Raw genomic sequence first — 17,387 nt, forward strand, 5'->3', positions numbered from 1 at the left:
AACAAGGCTCTTCAGGAGCGCTCACAGGCTGTTTGTAATATTGCAGATAGGAGCTCTTCTAGGCTGTTAGTAGCATTGTAGATAGGGTTAAATGTCAAGCAGTATTTACTCAAAGATTGTCTAGGCAGGTATCGAATTTTATTAAATCATGCTATGAGATAGCTAGATTAGATCCATCCATATAGGTGAGACACCAGTCCATCTTCTGTGGCTTCTTTGAGAAGCATCCCAATTTCTGAAATTTGCAAGGCATCTATGTTGGGATTAGCAGAAGAAAGGACAGTTACTTGCCTTACAGTAACTGTGGTTCTTTAAGATGTCTTGTTCACACGGATTCCATGACCTGCCCTCCTTCCCCTCTATTATGGAGTCCTATACCAGCTGGATTCTGTATTTCGAGGGATCAGGTGGGCCCACTCCACCTTTTATGCCCTTATGTGGGGAGGTGCTAGGGCATTCAGGTGCAGCCCCAATGGATGCTGCTGGCCAAAAGTATCTGATCTCATGTGCATGAGGCACATGCACACCAGAAGTGAAATCCATGTGGACAACACACCCTGAAGAACCACAGTTACTATAAGATAAGTAACTGTTCTTTCATTGCCCACCTCTCCTCATTCAGATCTTCTTGTGGCCCATATCATATGGTTGAAAGAAGCTTTCATGTCTTGGTAAGAATATGTAGTTGCTGATGCACCCACTGAGTGTAATTTAGCAGGTAGAAAATACTTATTTATTCATAGTCCATGAATAGGAAGGTATCCAGCCAATAGCCCTTTAGATTAGTTAATAGTTAACTTCCTTGTCTCTTCCCCCTCCCTCACAGGTATCTATAGGTGAGTATTGTAAGCATTGAACAGATCCCTGTATCACATTTAGGTAATTAAATACAATGGTTGTTTATTGTGCACCATAAAATGTGCTGGCCGTTTGCTTTCTACTAGAACAAGAGGATGAAGAAGCCAATACTGGGTCTCACTTAAAACTGATAGTAGATGCTTTCCTTCAGCAACTCCCAAACTGTGTCAACAGAGACCTCATAGACAAGGTAAAGTCACATTATTATATTATCCTCCCATAATCCCACAATACTAAGCCTTGCATGTTAATTTGATCAAAAGTATACTTCAGGTGTTTGGTACCAGTGTAATAGCAAGAGAAACTGTAAGCAACATTATAGGCTGTATAAGCTTCAAGGAGAGGTTTTTAATGTTTTTACACAAGAATTTTCAGAATTTTCCAGGCAGCTGACTTGGCTATTTCTTTCATATTTTATGTAGCCATATCAGAGCATAAGGTCCTGTATAGGCCAAATCAACTACCTCTGCTGCTTGGTTTTGAAATACCTTCATGCTTTGGAGTTTAGCAGGTGTAGAGTCTCTTCCTGATCTTGAGAGAGTACTTCCTCCTCTCTCCCTCGTACAGGCAGCAGTTGGGTAAGGGCTTGCCTACCCAGAGAGTTAGAATCCAGAATCAGACCTTAATCTGGGTAAGGGGATCATGGTACTTAGGGCCTGTCTACACACAAATGTTAATTCAAATCAAGGTAGAATGTGAGTTTCAAGTGCAACAGCTAGTCCTGATTAATTTCATGTGTGGATGCTCTTATTCAGGAATAAGAGTGCTTTATCCCAAAATGGCTTAATCCTCATAGGAAGTGGATTAAGTTAATTCAGAATAATGCATTCTTATTCTGGAATCATATCATCCACATATGGAGTTAATCAGTAACAGCTATTGTACCTGCACAATTGCCGTATGTGGCTGCTGGTCCTACAGAAAAGGCAAACTCCCCAGCCTCTCTCCATAGCTAGTGAACCTTGCAACTGTTTCCCGGACAGTTGACTCATTCTTTCTCTCCCTCCCCATCAGCCCAAAGTTTCCATTTTCCATCTAGTGGTCCAAAGGTTCAGTCTATTCTCTAGTATAGATTTTAACATTCATGTCTTCTGAATGTGTAAATTCTAGCTAGAAAATGAAGATTTTTTTTTAAGCAATTGCGTGTAGCAAAAGCTTGATTTAAGTAACAGACACTTTTAATACATACGTTTTACTGCTTTATGTGTAGAAATTCAAGTTTAAAGGTGGAAACATTGACTTTTCTCTTATAGGCAGCAATGGATTTTTGCATGAGTATGAACACAAAAGCCAATAGAAGAAAGTTAGTACGAGCTCTCTTCATAGTTCCTAGACAAAGGTAGGAAAAGAAAAAAAAGAATGTAGAGTAACACTTCATTTAACTTTGCTTTAGTGATTTAAACAGACAAGAATGTACAGTGCAACTACGAAGTCTCATGTATCTACTACATTTACCCATGATGCACACTTCTCTGGTGGTATTTGTTTATGGATTAAGGATAAACTTAAAATCAGCAATCAAACTAAGGTTGTTGGTACTGGAAAAATTTTCAGTATGGATACTTTTGCAACGAGTATTTTCTGGTGATAATTATGGTTGTAATCTTTTGGTGGCTCATGTTTTGTTTAAACAATGATTAAAAAATAAAGCTTTTCCAGGAAAAAGAAGTTCACATGTCACTCAGGAGAACTTCAATACTAGTAGCTGAAAGTCCATCCTGTTGCACAGGTATGGCATTTGGGCCACGTAGTCCATTATCTATGCACTCTCCCTCATACAGCCAATGAAATTGTTGCATGCAGTTCAGCTGTAGGGTATGGGTGGTGATTGGTTGAGTTACCTTTCATAGTGATATCAGAGGTAATTCAACCTCTCTGGTCTAGGACTCTTGGAGTATGTAAGGCATAGCTACCTTACTGTATACCACACATATCTAATTTATAGAGTCAAAATGTCAAGAACTTAAAAACTGGACAGTAACAGACTGCAAATCCCAGTGGTGATTGAACTTGGTGATATTCTAATAAAAAGGAGTTCTCAGCCATGCTTCCAGCTGTTTCCATTGCTACACAGTGATTCAAAAGGCATTCATTCTTGGCGTCAGAGTGATGCAGAATGATAATCCTCGAATCTTGTTATATGGATTGTCCCTGGGAAGCATTGCAGTAAGAAACAGTGGTGATGTATAGTAATTAGTTTCTATGTGAGATCTTGCTATATGTTATGAATAATCTCAAGATAATAGCTTTATCCCATTGAGCTGTCATGGGAGTCTTGTTGTACTGAAACCTTTTGTACCCTCTTTCTGCCTCTCCATATGGTCAGCCAGCTTTTCCCATGCCTTTACTGACCACATCTGTTATCTGAGTGGCACTTTGATGGGAATTCTATCAATTAAGAGCTCCAACGTTTTCTCCCTGACTGCCTGTTTTAAGAGGTCAGAGACTTTACCTACAAACAGCCTAAGACTCAAATGGCATGTTTTTAAAAAAAACATTTTTTAAGAATATATATAGAGAAAATTATATTAAACCAAACAAGTTGACCTGTGTAATGTATCTAGCCTTACTCTCTGCCAAAGCTCATCTAGATAGGTGCACCTTATGTGCTTGCCATGAAGAAAAAATCTTACATTTCTAGTGTGTGCATTGCCACCAACATCTCATCTTTTGACAGGGAGCTGTTAATGTTGCAGCCTTGGATTTTCAGATTTCTTGTGTCATCTCTCTGTACCTTCCTAGAGTCCCTCCCTTGTAATTTTCATGTTACTTTGATCTGCCTCTCCTCATGTGACCCTGACCATAACGGGAAGTACTTTGTGCAAGAGAACAGTCTCTTAAAAAATGTCTTGTTTATGGTCCTAGTCCAATCAGGATTATATTAAGTGCTATGAATAACCATTTTTTCCATTTAAAAAGCTGTATACAGTAAAAGCTGTGTTATCCGGCACTTTAACAACCAGAGAGTTCTATAAACCGGCATTTCAGATCTTCATTGAAAATCCAGTTTATAGTCCAGTTGGCATGGGGCCGGCAGGCTCCCTACCTGGCTCTGGAAGCAGCAACATGTCACTGCTGCTCCTTGGCAGAGGAATGACCATGAGGGGTTTGGAGTACAATAGGTGATGCAGGGCTGGGGCGCTGGAGAGAGTTTGGGTGCGGGAGGGGGCATGGAGCTGGTGGTTGGGGGAGAGGGTGCCAGATCCAGGCGGCGCTCACCTCGCGTGGCTCTGCACTGCCCCCACCTCGCCCCGAGCCCTGGCTCCACAGCTCCCATTGGTGGGGAACCATGGCCAGTGGGAGCTGTGGGGGCGGTGCCTGTAGGTGGAGACAGCGTGCAGAGCTGCCTAGCCACTTTAGGAGCAGCAGGGACATGTTGCCGCTTGCGTGGAGCCGTCCGAGGTGACCGCCACCCGGATCCCCTCCTGCGCCCCAACCCCCCTGCTCCAAGCCCCCTCCTGCATCCAAACTCCCTCCCAGAGTCCATGCCCCATACTTCCTCCAGTGCCCCAGCCCTGAGCCCTCTCCCATACCCAAACTCCCTCCCTCTTAGTTAACCGGAATTTTTGACTTACCCCCATTCTCCCAACATGCCAGATAACAAAGCTTTTACTGTACATGATGCAATAGCTATCTTCCAGCCCATCTTTGCATCCTGTTAGTATGTACTATTCGAAGGACCTTCTATTCTTGTGTTCTTGTGTAATGGCCATGCTTTTGCATACTGATTATCCTGGTGTTAACCTGAATGTCTGCTTTGCATCTGAGATTAGAAAGATGTGCTCATATAATTCTTTAGTGGTGGAGCTGTCAAAAGATGACAGTTGTTAGAGCTCGTTGCACTATTTGTGTTAGTGGGATGTGTCCTCACCAGCAATCAGCTGACTCTTTGTCCTTGCAAGTTATCGGAGTAACTTAAATAGATTATCGGAAAGGCAACAAATTGATTGAACATGTTTGCCTGTGGATGCAAGGTGCATTTCAGTTCTCTCTAGTGTAGACCAAGCCTAAAAAGCCTGTCCTTTTTTTATAACACCACATTATACTGTGCTTAAATCAGTTTTCCTTTTCCTCTTTGCCTTCACTGTAATACCTGCCAAATTATACTGAATTTACAAGATGTAATATTTAGTAAATTATCATTATGCCTAACAAGATAAGTCTCTTTTTTCCGTGGATTTTAGGTCGTTATTATCCTGTACTCTTTAGTGGCTCATTGAAAAAGAACAAAATAAACAGCTTTTAACAGCTAGAGCTAACGATTAATTTGAGCAGTCTTATCTCTACAGCATGTTGGAGGGATGCAAGCGTGGGAAATGGAACAAGTGTTACTGTATGTTTCCAGAGCCTCATTTGAAAAATGGAAATGGTATAATACTTTTATCACTGCAGAAAAACTTGTACTGATTACAATGGGGCTGAAGTCCAAATGCCTTTCTGGTTTTATTTGTTTAATGTGAATCCAAGTTTTGAGCAGGTTTCAGAGTAGCAGCCGTGTTAGTCTGTATTCGCAAAAAGAAAAGGAGTACTTGTGGCACCTTAGAACCTAACAAATTTATTTGAGCATAAGCTTTCATGAGCTACAGCTCACTTCATCGGATGCGTTCAGTGGAAAATACAGTGGGGAGATTTATATACATAGAGAACATGAAACAATGGGTGTTACCACACGCGCTGTAACCAGAGTGATCACTTTAAGGTGAGCTATTACCAGTAGGAGAGCGGGGTTGGGGACCACACACCTTTTGTCGTGATAATCAAGATGGGCCATTTCCAGCAGTTGACAAGAACGTCTGAGGAACAGTGTGGGGGAGGCGGGGGAGATAAACAAGGAGAAATAGTTTTATTTTGTGTAATAACCCATCCACTCCCAGTCTTTATTCAAGCCAAAGTTAATTATATCCAGTTTGCAAATTAATTCCAATTCAGCAGTCTGTCGTTGGAGTCTGTTTTTGAAGTTTTTTGTTGAAGAATTGCAACTTTTAGGTCTGTAATCAAGTGACCAAAGAGATTGAAGTGTTCTCCAACTGGTTTTTGAATGTTACAATTCTTGATGTCTGATTTGTGTCCATTTATTCTTTTACGTAGAGACTGTCCAGTTTGGCCAATGTAAATGGCAGAGTGGCATTGCTGGCACATGATGGCATATATCACATTGGTAGATGTGCAGGTGAACGAGCCTCTGATAGCGTGGCTGATGTGATTAGGCCCTGTGATGGTGTCCCCTGAATAGATATGTGGACACAGTTGGCAACGGGCTTTGTTGCAAGGATAGGTTCCTGGGTTAGTGGTTCTGGTGTGTGGTTGCTGGTGAGTATTTGCTTCAGGTTGGGGGGCTGTCTGTAAGCAAGGACTGGCCTGTCTCTCAAGATCTGTGAGAGTGATGGGTCTTCCTTCAGGATAGGTTGTAGATCCTTCGTGATGCGTTGGAGAGGTTTTAGTTGGGGGATGAAGGTGATGGCTAGTGGCGTTCTGTTATTTTCTTTGTTGGGCCTGTCCTGTAGTAGGTAACTTCTGGGTACTCTTCTGGCTCTGTCAGTCTGTTTCTTCACTTCAGCAGGTGGGTATTGTAGTTGTAAGAATGCTTGATAGAGATCTTGCAGGTGTTTGTCTTTGTCTGAGGGGTTGGAGCAAATGCGGTTATCTCATAGAGCTTGGCTGTAGACAATGGATCGTGTGGTGTGGTCTGGATGAAAGCTGGAGGCATGTAGATAAGTACAGCAGTCAGTAGGTTTCCGGTATAGGGTGGTGTTTATGTGACCATCGCTTATTAGCACTGTAGTGTCCAGGAAGTGGATCTCTTGTGTGGACTGGTCCAGGCTGAGGTTGATGGTGGGATGGAACTTGTTGAAATCATGGTGGAATTCCTCAAGGGCTTCTTTTCCATGGGTCCAGATGATGAAGATGTCATCAATGTAGCGCAAGTAGAGTAGGGGCTTTAGGGGACGAGAGCTGAGGAAGCATTGTTCTAAGTCAGCCATAAAAATGTTGGCATACTGTGGGGCTATGCGGGTACCCATAGCAGTGCCGCTGATTTGAAGGTATACATTGTCCCCAAATGTGAAATAATTATGGGTGAGGACAAAGTCACAAAGTTCAGCCACCAGGTTTGCCGTGACATTATCAGGGGTACTGTTCCTGATAGCTTGTAGTCCATCTTTGTGTGGAATGTTGGTGTAGAGGGCTTCTACATCCATAGTGGCCAGGAGGTTTTTCAGGAAGATCATCGATGGATTGTAGTTTCCTCAGGAAGTCAGTGGTGTCTCTAAGATAGCTGGGAGTGCTGGTAGCCTAGGGCCTGAGGCGGGAGTCTACATAGCCAGACAATCCTGCTGTCAGGGTGCCAATGCCTGAGATGATGGGGTGTCCAGGATTTCCAGGTTTATGGATCTTGGGTAACAGAATACCCCTGGTTGGGGTTCTAGGGATGTGTCTGTGCGGATTTGTTCTTGTGCTTTTTCAGGGTATTTCTTGAGCAAATGGTGTAGTTTCTTTGGTAACCCTCAGTGGGATCAGAGGGTAATGGCTTGTAGAAAGTGGTGTTGGAGAGTTGCCTAGCAGCCTCTTGTTCATATTCCGACCTATTCTGAGGCTGTGGATGGCATTGTGTTATGCACGGCTGAGGTTATGGGGCAAGTGATGCTGCTTTTCCACAATTTCAGCCAGTGCACGTCAGCAGAAGCACTCTATGTAGAAGTCCAGTCTGTTGTTTCGACCTTCAGGAGGAGTCCACCCAGAATCCTTTTTTAATGATCCCTGAGCAGGTTTCAAGATTATCAAAGGCTGATTCATAAACACAGTTCTCTTTCTAAAAAGAAAAGGAGTACCTGTGGCACCTTAGAGACTAACCAATTTATTTGAGCATGAGCTTTCGTGAGCTACAGCTCACTTCATCGGATGCAAGTCAATCACGAAAGCTCATGCTCAGATAAATTGGTTAGTCTCTAAGGTGCCACAAGTACTCCTTTTCTTTTTGCGAATACAGACTAACACGGTTGTTACTCTGAAAGTTCTCTTTCTGAGCATCTTTCATTTATTCTGAAGAGTGCATTCTTTGTTCTAACGTAGAACAAACACAATTACTGAAATAATTCCTAGAAGAATTTGAAATGTGAATCTGACAGATCAGCGTTAATCTGCCAATTACTAATATTTGATAACGAGTACAATCGATGCTGAGAGAGAACTAATAGTTTGTTCGCTAAGATCTTGTACAGTTCCCCCTTTGCCCATTATGACTCCCTTAGTATCCATTCTGCCACATGCCCTTCCCATGTTTCCTCCTGGAAATGTCCCTCTCCTGCTCTGTGGGTTCTCAACTGGACAATGATCCAGCTGTAGATTTCTAGCTTAGTCTGCATTCTGTGCACTGCCCTTGTTCCCTTACCTTTTTCCTGTGATGCCTAACTCTAGTTGTGCTAGTCAGCTGGAGAACCACTGATGGTATGTTTGGTCTGCTTGCTCTGAACCACAGGTGTCTAGTCACAGTAAGAGTATCTGCCATGGAGGTACAGATGGAACACTGACTGGGGCTGCAGTAGGAAGAGCAGAGCTGGCAGATATGCTGTTTGCAGCCCCTTGGGTAGCAGCTCCTCGTGTGTCTGAGGGGCTGTGAGGATCATACCTAGCAGCCCTCTGCTCATTGTGCTGAAGCCCCAGCTGACAGTCTCTCCTATTTAGATTTCTTTCAGTATAATCTATTGGAGTTGGTAAGGAGAAACTCACTCTCTTTTTTTGGTTTTAAACCAGACTTTTAGTATTTTTGTAAGAATTCTACATGCTGTGTTATGTACAGCATATAGTGCCAAGAATATATAATTATACAATAAAATATTAACATGCTTTACTAAAGTAAATAGCACATTCCCTACCCTAAAAACTTACAAATTGTTCCTTAACAGACTCTTTTCTGAGGGATACCAAGTTGATGCATCCCAGTATGCTAGCTGCCTTTTTGTACTGTTGCTACAAACTATACTTACCATTTCCAGGAATTTCCAACATCCCTCCATAATGTCAGTGGAAAAACAAAATGTCAGAAAGCATTATGTGTCTGTCCTTGATTTAAAAGGTCAGAAGAACAGCATCCTTCTAGAAAGTAGAATAAAAAGTATATTTCAAATACATTTAGTCTTCATGGATAATTGTACTTATTTCAAATCATATAGTCTGAATTATTACATTGATATCCAAAACAGTAAGGTTAGACAAAGGTGGTTTTTATTTTAAAAGTGGTTTTTGTTTTTTTTCTGTTCAAATAGGTATTAGTTGTTAAAGAACCACTTCCCCCATGAACTCTTTGCTACTGCATGCAAACACTGCATTTATGCACTTACTGATTAATGTGAACAGTTTCGTGCACCCATAATCAACTTTTTAAGTACATTATTATTCAGTGTTGCTCTTTGTAGGCTTTCTGACTCTGTTGTTAGGATAGAGTGTTTTGATACTCTTCACACCCTATTTGGCAAAAAAATAAAAAGGCAGTTTTGTTTTTCAACTGAATGAAAATTGGTGTCAGAATAGTACTGCATTGCACAGTGTGGTTGTTTATGAATGGGGCACATTTAAATTCTTCAGCTGACCACAACAGTGCACAATGTCTTAGTTAAACAAGATTTTGCTTGCTAGCATTCAAGTAGCTTTCATACTTGTAATTAAAAAGTACCCATTTAAAACTAAATATTAATAGATTAATCCAGGGTAATTTTATTTTTACAAAGCAGCTGTACAGTAGTTAAAACACTATTACCCTTGATTTCAAGACAATTATGGATAATTTATTGTTGGCTAACTGGATTGTTACATCTGTCCAATAAAACAGTTAATTTTGGTTTATTTGCATATTGCAATCCTGTTGGTATTCTCCATCAATCGAAAAACTTGCATGGTCTTCTCGGTTTTAAATTCTAGTAGACTTTGAATTCTAGAATAAGAGATAATGAAAGTTTCTGGGGTTCTGAGTTCTCCCATTGTCTAATATTTCTTAATGTGTTAAGGTTAAAATGACCTCTTGGATTGTGAAAACTATTGCCCATAAGGTATTGAAATTTTGAGCGTTAGTTATTTTTAAGTCAAGAGATATTAGTTTTCTTCTCAAAGGTGAAAGCTCTGCATTTTTTATTTAAATTTAAACTAACTTCTAAAAAAAACCTTATTTACTTTCTTGCAACTCCTTGGCTTGTCAGTATCAGTAACAAGGTCAGTTTTTTGTTGAACTGAAGGTTAGCATATCCCTGTTCCTGAGGACTTTACATTTCCGGATGAATGCCTCTGAGGGCTTTGCTTAGGTTACTGAGCCTTTTTCGCTAAGGCAAGAAAACCCATTGTTGAGAAGCATGAAAAGTCAGTGGCATAATTTGTTGTGATCATTCCCACTGTCTTGATTGATGGCAGTAAGAAAGGAGTTGACATCACCAGTCAATATTTTGTGACTGTTGATCAGTATATGGGTAAGAGCATTGAACTATTTAGAGCCTATGAATACATTTTAGTTAATTGAATTATGATTTGAAGTACGAGGTGGTTATTTTTTATCGTGTGGTACCTAAATTTACATGTCCTTAAGATGCCCCTCTGGAAAAATCCTATTTTCCAAGTACCCAAGATCTTCGGTTTTTTACCTTGTAATTTTGAAGACACCTGGTTTGAAGAAGCCACATGTATAGCTTTAATTGAGCTAGGTCTTTACTTTGTAAGATCAGTATTTTAAAAACCCTCAGGGGACTAAGATATCCCAGAAATGTGTCAACGGGTATAAATGCAGGCCAGCCTAATGTTCTCATGGCAGTGTAACACAGGGATCCAAACTCAGGGTATGATTCAGTCTGGAGTACCTGCACCAAGAAGGTCAAGGGATGAAACAACACTGTGTGTCTCACTAGTGGTTTTGTTTGACCTTGCTCAAAGTGCTGGGGATAGACTTCAGAGAATGCTTCATCCATGAGGCCAGATCCTAGTGAGTGAAAGAGGAAACAGCGGACCCAGTTCATTATACTTCCCCCTCCTCAAAAAAGGGAAGATATTATGTGAGATGAGGAAAATGATCAAATGAAAACAATTTGAATTAGAGCATGAATTTACAAAATATAGGTACCAATAGGTGGTACTATTGCACACTGTAAACTTGTATCAGTGTGTGTGAGAAAAAGAATAGACCAGATCTTGCTGGTTGCCAATTTCACAGTAATTGACCTCAGGCTTTTCTTTACTATATTTCACCTATTTGGAAATGCATGCCCTTAGTATTTTCCCCGATAAAGAAACCTTTTGTGTTCTCCGATGGAACAGCAGCAGTGTGCTCTAAGGCAGTGGTTCTCAACTGGGGACTGTGAGCAGGCTTTAGGGGGACTGCCAAGAATGGCTGACATTAGACTCTCTAGGTCCCAGTGCAGAAAGTCCAAGTCCTGTAGCAAGGGACTGCAGCCCAGAACCCTGAGCCCCACCACCCAAGGCTGAACCCGAAGCCTGAGCAACTTAGCTTTGCGGTGCCCCCTGTGGTGTGGGGCGCTGAGCAATTGACCTGCTTGCTGCTGCTTAATGCTAGCCCTGGCTTTTATATGTAGAAAAAAACATCTGTTATGGCACAGCTGGGCCATGGAGTTTTTATTGCATTGGCGGGGGGGCTCAGAAAGAACCCCTGTTCTAAGGCTTAATTTTCCCAAGTATGTTGGGTTTAAGGATATAAAATTAATTAATGGCTCTTAACATTCAAGTACTTTAGCTCTAAACAACACTTCATGTTTTTCCTTTTAAGAAAGAGGAATTGAGCATCCAGGAAAAACAATACCCTCAAATAAAACAGAACCCAGCAAAAGCATTTCTTTTTGTTTGAGTATTTCAGACTTCTCATGGAGTTAATGGATAATGTTGATAATGTGGTATTAATTAGCTGTGCTGAGTATCCTTGACTACCTGTTCTAGTAAACTTTTTATTGTTTAACAAAAGGAAGAATAAAAGCCATTTAACACTTAACTGAAGTGTTTGTTAATTTTCACTGGGATTTCTGTGCACCACTGAGAGTCAGCTTGGCTTTCTGTCTTTCTGAGCTGTAGAGTGCTGTGTAACTTACTGTGCAGTTGAGCTGAAAATTTAAATGGACAAGCTCCTGTCTCCTCTATGTGGATGTTAAAGATTTCATACCTCTTAAAGGTTTTCCTGGGAGACACTGCACAATGTTTCTCCTCAGCCCCTTGTTGTGCCATGTGTGCTATCTACACTTGTTTTCTGTCTGGCTGCTGCCCTCTAATCCAGAAATAGTTGAACTTTAGTGGTGACATGATTCCGGTGGGTGTTTAATTTGTAAAGTACTTCCTTTGGGGGAGAGATGCTACATAAATGTAAAGTAGTTTAACGTTACATAATTACTGTATTCTTTAAGGCCTCAGTACTTCAGTGTTCTGAGTGCTCTGGCCACAATTTAGTAAAACATATAAGCATGTGCTTAAATGTTTTGCAGGATCAGAGCCAGAGTGGTCAGCACCTTGCAGATTGAGCCTTCCATGTGTTTTGATTTTAAAAACACTCAAAAAAAAAAAAACTACTTAAGTTTTAAAATGTTATTTTAAGATGTTAAACTAATAGCAGTGTTTCTCTGCAGTTCTAGTAGTATAGGAGAACCAGCCTTCTTAAAGTGCAATCCTGAAAAAGATCCGTTTTCTGTTCACAACTGCTCACCTCTCTTGTCTGTAAATGATTTTAAGGCACCTTCTCTCCTTTACTGCTCCTCTATAGCACTGGACTTGTTCTAGAGTTTAGCTCCTAATATATCTTAAAATTGTTTGGCATAAGGGGAAGATTTTTTGTTTGTTTGTTTTTGAAGTTGCTCTTCATAGTTTTGTGATTCCCAGGCTCTCTGGTTTCCAAAGCTTACCTTTTTGCAAGTGGGACTATATGACTGAATAGATCATCCATTTTTTCAAAAGGGTTTACAGGAACTTGTTAAACTTTTAGAAACGGATCAGGTTTTGAGCTTAGTGTTTGAAAGTGAAAGAACAAGGAGAAAAGAAAGATTAATCAAAATATAAACTGTACACTAAAACAACTGAAAAGTGAAAAGATGGGGAGAAAATAGTGACAGCAACACATCAGAATGGTAATGAGGGGATGTAGTCAAGGGAAAACTTACAGGGAAATAAGGTAGAGTTTTTAACAATTTGTAAAATAAATGCTTATATACTGAGACTGAAAGAGCAATTATTTTAGTTTGTTTTTTTCCCCCACAGCTAGTGACAGTATATGCATGACTGCCTTCTCTGGAGTTTTCTTTTAATTATTAACACTGTTACAGCTGTTTGGATATTAGTTTGCTTAACAGTATAGGATTTTGTGTCTCACTGGTATGTTTGCCTCTTAATGCATATTTCTGGTTATCTATTATGGGAGTTGTCTGCAGTCCCGCAGGAAATGCTATCATTTAGAGTACTGCTAGGCTTCTTAATTTCCTTTTGAATTTCTCTTGCATATAGAAATTCACGAAGGATAGATGTACATATTACTGTACAAGCTCTGCTCAGCATTCCATAGTTAAGGTTGAGCTGAGTTTTGCACTTAAAGCAGGAATATCTGAAGGGAATCAAATATTGTAATAGGAAGTAGCAATATAACTAGTAAAAGTATAAGCCAATACACTGAATGTAACTCTACATACATGCCCATAGTCATGCACTGTCCTTTCCACACACAAATTGGTAGTTGTATGTATATCTGTGGGCATAAATACATTTTTATATAACTTGAATTAGATCTGTGCTTTGTCCTCATCTTATACATGTGTGTAACTTTTGTTTACAGGTTGGATTTGCTTCCATTTTATGCAAGGCTGGTTGGCACATTGCATCCCTGTATGTCTGATGTAGCAGAGGACCTTTGTTCCATGCTGAAAGGGGATTTCAGATTTCATGTATGTTTGGTTTGTTTTACTGCATACAGATTAAGAAATCTGATATACCATCTTTTGAAAAAAATGCTTGTTATAAGTTATATTATTTTCACTAAAGAAGATGCTGACTCAAACATAACAGAATAGTCAGGTAGCTCAGAAGTCTTATTTTCTAATCACATTGCTTTGTTATTATATGTTGGATTCATTTGTACATTGAATAACCTTTTTGACAGACTGCATGTCATTTATTTATACACATTCATATAGTGTCTTCTTCAAGCTCCAATATTAAACCACAATTAAACTTAGTTCAGATGGTAGCATGACTTAGAAATTACATAAAAGCTAGGGCAGAAGCTGCAAAAACTAGAAATAATGTTATAGAATAGCATTTATAGTTCAGAGTTAAAATTGACATTGACCTGTATTAATAGCAGTTAGTTTGTTTTACAAAAAGATGTCTGCTATATATTGTGCTTTATTAGTCCTACTGCATCCATTTTCAAAAATGTCAAGAAAGAAAAATATTGGAATGTAAGAAGGTTAGAAATCTGAGAACATAGTTCTTCACCAAGTTATTTCTCAGTCTTTGTTTCCTGCACTATATTTAAATTTGATTATAAAATTATGGTGGACAACCACTATTTTTTCAATGTTTCCCCCTAAACTTTATTATGGATCGCTCAAAATCTGTTTTCTCTAGTGGCATCAGTTAACAGAACAAATACGTGGACTATTTAAATGTATGATAGTTTTTAAAATGAACTTAAGTTAATTATTGTTTATGCTAAAGCCAAAGTATCGGTTTGAGTGCAGGGGGAATTTCATTATTTGCATTTTATTAAATAATATTTTGATTAGTGTCCATCAGTACATTTTTAAAATTTCTTTTAATGAAACAGTCATCACTTTGGTTAAGACAGTCCTGTTAACTCTACCAGTTTGGTTTGGGGACTCCTGATTTTGGCTGCTCCCTTCAGAACACTAACTATAGACTCCACCTATAGAATGCTACAGTGATGTTGGGCAGGGTGATGTAGAGTGTCACACTAGCCATGTTTCTAAGGCTATCGGTATTTTGGGGGACCATGTTATAATCTAGGTAGGAAGGAAGTTCAGAGATGGAGACACTGAAGAGCCAGAGCAGAGATGATGTGGGGGAGTTGTAGGGTTAGCCAAATCAGGGGAACGGGGGAAGTTTGAGTGGAATAGCCAAATTAGAGGTGGAAGGTAGGGAGCCAGAGACAGGTGAAGACATAGTCGGGGGGAATCAGACTGGAAATTTCCAACTTTCTGAACTCTCAGCCTTAACAAGTATGCTAAAATGTAAGGAAATATATTAGAAATACATAAAAGATACATATTTCTGAGACATTAAAATTAAATGCATATATATTTCCCTCTTTATTTAGGTGAGAAAAAAGGACCAGATCAATATTGAAACAAAAAATAAAACTGTGAGATTTATTGGAGAGCTTGCCAAGTTTAAGATGTTCTCCAAAAATGACACCCTGCATTGTTTAAAGGTTAGTGTTGGTAAGACATGTAGTTAGAAAAGTACAGTACTTGTTTGTAAAGCATAAGATCATCTTCCCATCCCTATCCTCCATTTTTCCAATGTTAAAGATTTTTATTATGTTGCATAAAGTATTGGAACCTTGATTTTCTTGTTACTTTAATCTCCAATAGTAAAAATCTATTAGAATATTCTTCCCTACTGGGATATGAGAAAATGACTTGCTGCTAATTGTTTTTCTCAGAAGATAGTTGTAAGCAATCCCTAATCATCCATCCAAACTTCCTTGGAGAGCTGGAAATGAGCTTTTTGTTATTACTTTGTTTTTTATTACTTCTCCAATAAAAAGGAAACTTGTTAGTGGCTGTAAAAGAGAGGCTGATATGCCATCTCAGTAGGTAGGCATGTGCCATTTGTTGAGGAAGAAGTAAATCAACTCAGAACACTTGAGCTCCAGATATTTAGTCCCAGATGCATATGTGGTATTAAGGTTAAGTCTGATTGTTTATCTTCGCTTCACAATTGATTTTAACTCGGATTTTTAAAATAAAATAAAATGTTTAAAATAAGGTGTTTATAATAGGACATTGTAGGTACAATACGTTTTCAACTAGCTTCCGGTGTTGGTGGTGGTAATTTTAAGATCTCTTCAGTTATTAAAACTGAATTTTAAAAGTCAGATAAACTAATCATTTATGCAGTTTCTCTAGAAGCTGGTGAGTATCTGGATAGTACTATACAATGCAAAGTTCTATTCTTTTACCTGTTGCTCAGCTTAAACAATAACACTAGATTAGTTAATTTCACTTTTGGGTACTCATGTGGTTGTACAATATTAAGTGTTGGTTTTCCAATCCAGCAGAGCAAATTTTAAGGCAGGTATGAATTATTTTTAAAAAGTGTGCATTATTATTTTTTTTAAAAGTTACGAGCTTTCTATAGTAGATTCTGTAAACATCCTATTTTTTAAAATGTACAAATCCTATATTTGGAACCTAAACCACCACTTTAGAATATTACTTTCTTATTAAAAGGAAGTTTCATAATGAAATGGCATGAGAACCTTGCCAGTATCTTAGCACTCAAATTGAGATGAAATAGCATTTCAGTTTTTAAAAAGTTATATTAATAACTGTCTAGTTAATAAAATCATATTTATTAGTGTTCTTATTAGTGGAAATAGAGATTCAAAATGTGGTGACTGTGTGTATATTTACACAGATGCTTCTGTCAGACTTTTCTCATCACCATATTGAAATGGCATGTACTCTGCTGGAAACGTGTGGAAGATTCCTATTTAGATCACCAGAGTCTCACTTAAGAACAAGCGTTCTTTTGGTAAGATAAACTATAGCCATTTTATTGTAGAAAATCATGTACTGAATTCAACTGTCATCATTGTCTTTTCTTTGTTTTGCAGTTTGTCATACAACCTGGCAATAATGGCCATAACTACTGTAACATCAACTAATGCAAACTTTATCCACTACTATAACAGAGTTTGTAAATAGTGTTCGTAATAGAAAACGCCACAAAAATCTTCAGACTTAATTTGTGATCTAAAGCAAAAAGGAAAGTTTTCCCATATGAAATTGCATCCACGAGCTCCTACTTTTAGAACTGAGTGCTGAGCTGTTCAGACCTTGGACTCTTTGGTCTGGTCTATGCTGGGGGAGGGGTGATTGATCTAAGTTACGCAACTTCAGCTACGTGAATAACATAGTTGAAGTCGACATACTTAGATTTACTCACCGAGGTGTCTTCACTGCGGAGTCGACAGGAGAGTGCTTGGCTGTCTATTTATTGCGTCGAGACTAGACGCGATAAATAGACCCCCCGCTGGATCGATCGCTGCCCATTGATCCAGCGGGTAAAGTAGACAAGCCCTTAGAAGCAGTTAGAATCTCACCAAAGTCACTAGACTGAAGAGCTCTAGGATGCAGAGATTGCAGCTATAAAGTGAGAAATGCAGGCTCCATTTCCATTTTGGTTTTTTTCCTGTGTGTCTGCTGTTGATCTTTGAGCTGTTGAAACAGATGTTTTCTTGGATAATTTTGGGTTTTTGTATAGCTTAAAATGTAATTGCTGTTTAGAGTTTTTATTTTCAAACTTTTAGGGTCCTATAAATT

The 17,387-nt window shown here is 39.2% G+C and overlaps 1 protein-coding gene across 20 annotated transcripts in view; it reads left to right on the forward strand.

The window, feature by feature from the left end:
- Positions 1-17,387, forward strand: part of UPF2 (UPF2 regulator of nonsense mediated mRNA decay) — a 197,470-nt gene that overhangs the window by 37,616 nt on the left and 142,467 nt on the right. For all 20 annotated transcript variants that reach the window (XR_006292715.1, XM_043552968.1, XM_043552946.1 and 17 more), the window contains 5 exons: positions 945-1,048; positions 2,112-2,197; positions 13,652-13,760; positions 15,155-15,268; positions 16,480-16,596. Coding sequence is in view for 19 of the 20 variants with exons in the window: in XM_043552968.1 (XP_043408903.1) it covers positions 945-1,048; positions 2,112-2,197; positions 13,652-13,760; positions 15,155-15,268; positions 16,480-16,596 (530 nt within the window). In the remaining variant the exon portion in view is untranslated. The remainder of the gene's footprint in view (positions 1-944; positions 1,049-2,111; positions 2,198-13,651; positions 13,761-15,154; positions 15,269-16,479; positions 16,597-17,387) is intronic.

Source organism: Chelonia mydas, chromosome 1 (genome assembly GCF_015237465.2).
Source record: "Chelonia mydas isolate rCheMyd1 chromosome 1, rCheMyd1.pri.v2, whole genome shotgun sequence".
In the NCBI taxonomy this organism is placed as follows: Eukaryota; Metazoa; Chordata; order Testudines; family Cheloniidae; genus Chelonia; species Chelonia mydas.